Source organism: Phodopus roborovskii, unplaced genomic scaffold, assembly GCF_943737965.1.
Source record: "Phodopus roborovskii unplaced genomic scaffold, PHOROB, whole genome shotgun sequence".
Lineage (NCBI taxonomy): Eukaryota > Metazoa > Chordata > Mammalia > Rodentia > Cricetidae > Phodopus > Phodopus roborovskii.
In genome coordinates this window covers 20127086-20134437 of record NW_026125059.1, presented here as the reverse complement: position 1 = coordinate 20134437, position 7352 = coordinate 20127086, and the positions used below count along the sequence as shown (strand labels likewise).

At 53.1% G+C, this 7352-nt stretch overlaps 1 protein-coding gene across 2 annotated transcripts in view; it reads right to left on the bottom strand.

The window, feature by feature from the left end:
* Window positions 1-978: 978 nt before the first annotated feature.
* Window positions 979-7352, bottom strand: part of Tgm2 (transglutaminase 2) — a 29602-nt gene continuing 23228 nt past the window's right edge. For both annotated transcript variants that reach the window (XM_051187590.1, XM_051187600.1), the window contains 3 exons: window positions 4238-4398; window positions 3215-3351; window positions 979-2482 (listed from right to left, as the gene is read on the bottom strand). In XM_051187590.1, coding sequence (XP_051043547.1) covers window positions 2332-2482; window positions 3215-3351; window positions 4238-4398 — 449 coding nt within the window. In that variant the 3' untranslated portion in view covers window positions 979-2331. The remainder of the gene's footprint in view (window positions 2483-3214; window positions 3352-4237; window positions 4399-7352) is intronic.

Genomic DNA, 7352 nt, shown 5'->3' with positions numbered 1-7352 from the left:
GGGGATTAGCTAGACCAGCCTGCCTCTGTGGTAGCCCCCTCCACAGTGAGACAGCCCTTCCAGATTCCTGGGCCTTCAATCCCTTCCAGGCCTTTCACAACCCTTCTCCATGGGAAAAGACAGCTACAATTATTTATTTATTTATTTATTTATTTATTTATTTATTTATTTATTGTGTGTATTCATCTGCATGTGGTAATCAGACGACAACACTCAGGAGTCAATTCTCCACTTCTACTATGTGGGTTCAGTCATGTGATAGGCACCTTTACCTGCTGAGCCATCTTTCTGGCCCTGTGTTCTAGCATATCACTTACTGAGACAACACACACAGGAATATAGCATTCAGGGATCACAGGGACTTGGCACCCAGGAAAGATGATGTTGGTGTTATTTTACATTTGTGTGTGTGTGTGTGTGTTTGTGTAGGCATGCATGCATCTGTGTATCTGTGAGTGCATTGTATGTGTGCACATGCACTCATGCATGTCTATGTGTACCAAATGCCAACCCTCAAGTGTCATTTCTCAGGTACTGGTCATCTTGTCTTTTAGGTAGTCTCTAATTGGCCTAGAGCTCACCATGTAGGCTAAGCTGTTTGGCCAGTGAGCTGGAATTACATCTCTAGAACTGGGACTATAGATGGGCACCACCACACCATGGTTTGTTACCCCAACACACAACCAAAGGTGACCTTCGTGTTAAGCCAAGTAGATAAAGAAAGGCAAAGAAGGGTATTCTGGGCACAGGGCACAGACAGCATGTAAAAAGTAAGAGGTGCATAAGAGGGAAGGACACTGGGGGACACAGGAAGTTCCTGGCTCTGCTAGTGAGAGAGGTTTGTGAGTAGAGCCTTAAGTGCCAGGAAAGTGTAGGACCAGGTTAAGGCTTGGATGAGGAAGCAGGGAGTGGGCACAGGTGTGAGCAAGCCTCTTCGCCCACCCCCTTTCAGAAGCTCCCAAAGGATAAGGGCAGACCTTGTTTGAATGTGAAAAATAGACCTTTATTTCAGTGCTCACGTGTGCTTCAAAAGCTGCCTGCTTGGAACCCAAAGCATGCCCAGACCAACAGAAGCAGAGCTGTGTGGGAATGGGGTAGACACACGGCTCGTGGTGCAATTCTCTGTGTGAAGCGGAAAGTATTAAAGGCATCAGTGTGATTCTTCTCAAGCTATTCTCTGGGACCTCAGGGGGTCCCAGAGCCTCTGACCTCGTCACCCAGAGACCCCTTCCACCTCTGAAGTCTTCCAGCTTGAGGGCCCAGCCATGAAGAGGTAGTAAGGGATGGTGACCCATAGGCTCCCATGCTTTCTTGTGGACAAGTTCTGTGCCTGGGGTGCTGGCTGGTGGAGTCGTGACCCTGGTGGAAGTGGCCGGCATGGACAGTTAAGGCTTCACTGCAGGCAGCTTATGGGCAGTCCTGGAGCTGCATCTGAGGGACCAGGCATAGGCGAGAAGCAGGATGGTCCAGGTCCAGGCCTGGTGCTGCCGTCTCCTGCCCAGCATGCCCTGGACCTGGGTGACAGGCTTCAGAAGCATAGGGCCATAGGACTCCGGAGATGGGATCACCAACCTTGCTCTGATGAAGGAGCATCAAGCCCAGAAGAGGAGGGCAAAATGTGGCTGTCCTTGGGGTTCAAACCTAGGCTCCGACTCCCAGGTCCCCAGCCTTGCTGCCCTTTCCTTACCCCCTCGCCCAACTGTGTCCTTCCAGATTGGTCCCATATGGCCTCTCTGACTCTCTCAGGTCAGGGCTGATGTCACAGATGGAGTACTAGAGTCCAGATGGCACAGGCCCTGTCTCCAGGCTCACGCACTGACCATACAAGCAATGGCTGGCACAGCACAGCATGGACAGCCTGTTTCCATCCTGCAGGTTCTCATGGACGTTAAGTAGGCTGGTGGCCCTGTGAGAACTTGCCTAGCACATAGAAGTTCCCTTTCAGAGGGGAGGTGGCTGGGATACCTACGGCCGGGGCAGCTGATTTCCTTCATTGTGCCAGAGGGCTTACCATCCCTTTGTGTGTGCTCTGGTGATCTAGGGACAGTTCGAACAACATAGGGCATTGCCAATGGCTCTCCTCTTCCCCTAGCTCTTGTATGCCAAGGCCAGGGTTCCCACTGTGTTGGCACTGAACATTTCTCACAGCTAAGGGGACAGATGGGGAACTAGACCAAAGGAATAGGATGGACTGGAAGTACATTTCCTTCCAAAGAGCCCCCAGGCAGCCATGTCGGCCTGAAGGAGTGAAGTTGCTCATTATCTCAGGATAAAGACCAGGTTTGGTTGAGGGCTGGCAGCAGGTGAGGTGGAGCTGGGTGAAGGGGTTCCTTAGGCTGGACCAATGATGACGTTCCTGTAACCCTTCACAGACTTCAGTTTGTCACACTGGAAGTTCACCACCAGCTTGTGGAGGCCAGTTTCAGTCGGGAACAGGTCGACCCTCACCTTAACCACTTCTCCTGCTGGTACAGGGTCTGAGCTGAAGAAAGAAAGAAGGTGAGGAGACAGGCCTGGCTGCCATGTGAAGATACACAAAGACCGGTATTAATGATGGGTCCTGCCCGTGGCCTATGCAGGGCCGACAGAGTTGGGTCTCCTAGAGGTGTGTGTGTGTGTGCCATTTGACTGTGTATGTAAGTTCAGGTAAGTATGAGACAATAAGTACATGTGTTCATGTGTATACAAGTACGTGTAGGTGTGAACAAGAATGTTGGTGTGGACGGACAAGGATATGTGGTGAGTGTGCTGGCAGTGCTGGCAGTAGGTGGTGGGGTGGCATAACATGGACCTGTTCAGTGGCTGCAGGAGAGACAACGCATTGCGTGAATTGTGCATGCGCCCCATTTGTTTTGATTGTGTGAGTTACATGGCACTGGAAAAGGAAAACACCATGCATTCCTACACGCAGGTGTATAGACGTGAATGGATGAAGATATACCCACATGTGTGGGCATCTGTGTTCTGTGGGGACTCTGGAGGCAGCACACTGTGACTGGTGTGTCTCGGGTCAGGTGTGTGCTGGTGTGGGAATGGCCTACAGTTAGCACACTGTGAGAGGTGAAAGGGTGCCTGTGGGTACTCTGGCTTGGGTTTAGGAGAGGTGGATACAGGTGAGCAGGAGATGAGTGGAGTGGGCTACAGGCTGGGTTCAAGGGCCTTGCCTCCTGGCTCCAGCCTCCTCCTCCCTGAGGCCTAGGTTCCCAGTACTTACGCTTCCACAGACTTCTGCTCTTTGGTCAGGCCAGCCCCCTCCACAGTGAAGATGCAATCATTCAGGGGCTCCGAGAGTGGATTTCTCAGGGACACCTCAGCCACCAGTTTGCGGTTCTGCTTGGGCTCTCCCAGCACCTGTAGTTGGGGGGGGGCAGATGAAGGCTAGGGCAGGGGGCCAGGCTAGATGCCTACAGAATTTGTCCACATTTGCTAAATGAAGCTGGTCCCAGCTCTGACACGTCCAGAACAAGTATTAGTGCCTGTTTCCTATTTGCAAAATGCAGGTGATGTCTACTTCCTGGATCTCTTTCATGGAGCTCCCCAGGACCCTGGGGGTGTATGAAGGGCCTCCTGTGTCCCGGGGTCCAAAGCTAAAAGACAGGTCAGGACTGGAGCTTATTGGCCCTGCCCTTTCTACTGTGTGATACTGGGGAAATTGGACTCTCTCTGAGCTCTGTGAAAGCTGCCAGGTCTTCAGAACAGGGGAGATATGGCATACAGCCTTTGGCAGACTCTGGCCTATGACTACAAGACACTCTAGAGCAACTGCATCTGGGGCTCAGGGGCACCTCAGAAGAGGGCTAGGAGGAAGATGGTGGTGACAATGCAGTTGGCTTTCACCAAGTCTCCAAACATGCAGGACATGCCCTAGATGCTTCCTGTGGCCGCACTGGGATTCTCCCAGCATCCCCAAGTGCCAGCATTTACCCAGTACCACAGAGGAGTGAACTGGGCCTCAGAAGGGTGAAATAGCATCTTCATCGCCACCTAGGCACAAGCCTGGGCCACCATACTTGACACCCTTCTTGGCCCCAGCAGATCACCAAGTATAGGATAATTGGGCACTAGAACCTGGCAACCCGGAGTCCTGCATTCTCTTAGCCTTATGATACCCTCCTTCCACAAGGATCCTGAGGCTCAGAAAGGCTTCAGGCTGCAGGGAAGCAGGTATGTGCACGGGTGAAGGCTGCCTCCTCCCCAGCCCTGGGCTGTCTGACCTGGAGCCCCATCTGCTCCTTACCCGGATCTTGATTTCGGGATTCTCTAGGTAGAGGTCTCTCTCGGCCAGCAGGTAGCTATTGGAAGCTGGCTCGACAAGGAGACCCCGCACCTTGATGAGGTTTGATTCTGTCAGGCATTCACTGTACTTCTCGTAGAGGATGCGAAGGGGGATAGTATTCTCTGTGATGAGAGAGAGGAAGGGCGGTGTGATGTGTGAGTTGTAAGGGCTGGGTCCTACCAACTGTGGAGATTACAGACACGTACCACCACACCTGGACAGAACCCAGAGCCTCATGCACGCCAAGCAAGCACACTCTCACTGAGCTGCATTCCCAGTTTGCCTCTGTTCCTTCTAGCCAATGACCAGCAAGCGTTCACCTTCTAGGACCTATTAATAGTACCTGGGCAGTATGGGTGCTTAGGAGGCTAGGAAGATTTCCTGAATGGGTCATGGAGGCACCTGGCTGCCACAAGGGGAGGACAGCAGGTGACCGCCAGACACCACACTTCTCCCAGTGCCTCCCGTTTTACCTTCTTGACACCCGAGTGTGGCTGTGCTTGGATCACCACCTGGCTTATAGGCAAGAAAACCAAGGCTTGGGCAAGTAAAATGGTATTGTCATACATCATCACACAGCTGAACATGCCACCCAGGCATCTGAGTCAGATCCCCAGCATCACCTGCCCTCTGAGGGTGAATTCACTCCCCCCTGGGCCCACAGCCTTGACCCATTTTACAGATGAACACATACCTCTGCCAGGAAGTGCTCACCAACCAACCATCTGTGGTCACTCAGCATATGAATGGCAGAGCTTTGACCAGAGATGATTGCAGAAAATTGGCACACAGCTTAAAGGCTGGGGGTGGGCTTAATCTCATTTTTCTGGAGAGAAAATGTGGAGACCTGAGGGTAGCAAGGGTCTTTTGGATGCAGGAAGTTTTGGAGAAAGGAGCCAGAGCTGGAATCTATTGGCTTGCACAACCCACTCTGTTTCCTCATTCACTGAGGTCTGGGCAAATCCCTTTTCACCACCACCCCCATCACCACCACCCCCATCCTCATCACCACTACCATTGCCACCACCATCACCATCATCACCACCACCACCATCACCACCAACACCACCACCATCACCGCTACGACCATCACTACCACCGTTACCATCATCACCACCATTACCAGTACCATCACCACCACTATTGCTACCACCACCACCATCAGCAGCATCAGCACCATCACCACCACCATCACCACCATCCTCTTTTGCTAAGAGATTTTCACCATCATTTGCAGCAAACTAACACCATAATAAATATAAATACAAATCAACAAAGTCTTGCTTACTGCACTCTGGCAGGACAATGATGTCACAGAGTCCAGGGCTAATTGATCATGAGGAGACTCACAAGGGCTGGGGAGCCAAAAACAAATTAGCAGGGCTCTGCTCCCACCATGGGGCTGCCACTCAGGTCAACTGCAGGATTGACAAAGCTGAGGGACAGTGGCCTGCCCATTGTTGGCTCAAGCAGCAGGTGGCACAGGCTTTAGAAAGCTAGGCAGTGGGTGGCCTTCCCAGCTGTACTGTCCCCAGAGGGATCTACTCCAGCCCGACAACATGACTGGGGAGCAAAGCCCCATGCCCATGAGGAAGAAAGACTGGAATGAGCAGCCCCACCCTGGGGCATAATAGAAAGAGGAAACATTGGACACTAGGAGGATGTGGCTATAACTGTGGGCTTTGCCAGAATGTCAGGCCAGGCCAGGCCAGGACCTGGAGAGCCAATGTTCACAGGTCAGTAACCAGGCCTCGGCTTGGGCCAAATGCTGGCTGGGAGGAGAAACTGAAAGTGGTCAGCCTCAGTCCTCCCTTGAACACTATGCCCTGTTCTAGAAGGTTCCCTGGGAATGGTCCCAGAACCACACTGATTGCTTTCCTGACCTGCTGGTGGCTGGGGGGGGGGGGAGAGAGAGAGCAGGGTGGAGGAAGGGGAGAGCAGCTTGGGCTGTGGCCAGGCTGGGACAACTGGATTTCATTCAACTATCCTGGGCCTGGCTTCCTGTCCATTAGCACATGGAAGTCCCCAGATCGTATCATCAAAGAACAATAATCGTCAGCAATGCTGCCAAAGAGGGAGAAGAATCCATCTCAAGTGCTCCTTGGATTTGGAAGCCCCAGCAGGCCATGTTGGACTAGTTGTACCCTCCAGCCAGAGCCCAGCACACAGAGCCCCCGTCCTGTCCTGTTCTCCCTGTGCCCTGTGCTTCCCTCGTGGATTCCTGGCAGGCAGGACACCCTCAGTTGAACTGTGGTCCTGGCTGGAGCTCTTGCAGTACAATGCAGGAGCTCTGATCCTATCTGTGGGGCAGAGGTGACTCCATGGCTGGGAATTAGGCACCTGGCATTTAGGGCTTGGCCCTGGTCCGGCACCGTTTCCCTCGGGGTGGCTCATTTAAAGGCTCAAGTGACTGGTATCAGCTGGAGGGCCTTAAAAGATGGACTGACCTTTGTACAAATGGGGGCCTGTGACCTATATGGGAAAGAGAAGTGTCCAGGGCAATAGCAGCAGGAGGTGGCAGCTAGAACATGGGTGTCCAGGCTACCCCATGTAGCCATGGTGATGAGGCCCTGCCCCTTACTCTTGGGATCCAGACATAGTGGTGTCAGTTGTGTTCTTCCCATGCCATCAAGGTGGTGGCAGAGATACCCTGAGCTGATCCTGCCTCGTGTCACTGCAGCCTCTCAGTCTCCCTGGATGTCACGCTCAAGCAGAAGCATAGCACCAGGTCCTGGCTACAGTGGCTCCCCGTGTGCTCTGCCTCCCCGAAGCTGTCCATCAGGTGAGCGTGCTGCTGCCTCACATGGCAGGTGTGGTCGCCTTGCCAGCCTGTGCATTGTGAGGGTGGCAGGGGCAAACACTATGTGAGCCCAGCTGGCTTCAGAACGCATCTTTCAATAGTATCAGTGCTGGGACCCCAGCCTGGGGCTGAGGGGGCTTTCCAGGCCAGGAGAGAAGAATCAAGAGCTGGCTCCAAACACAGTTCTGTCTGCCCGGGGAAGCTGAGCTATGCCAGTGCTGGGTGGAGGGCCTGGAGCACTCTGTATGTAGGCAGGAGTGGGAGTAGGAAGAGGTT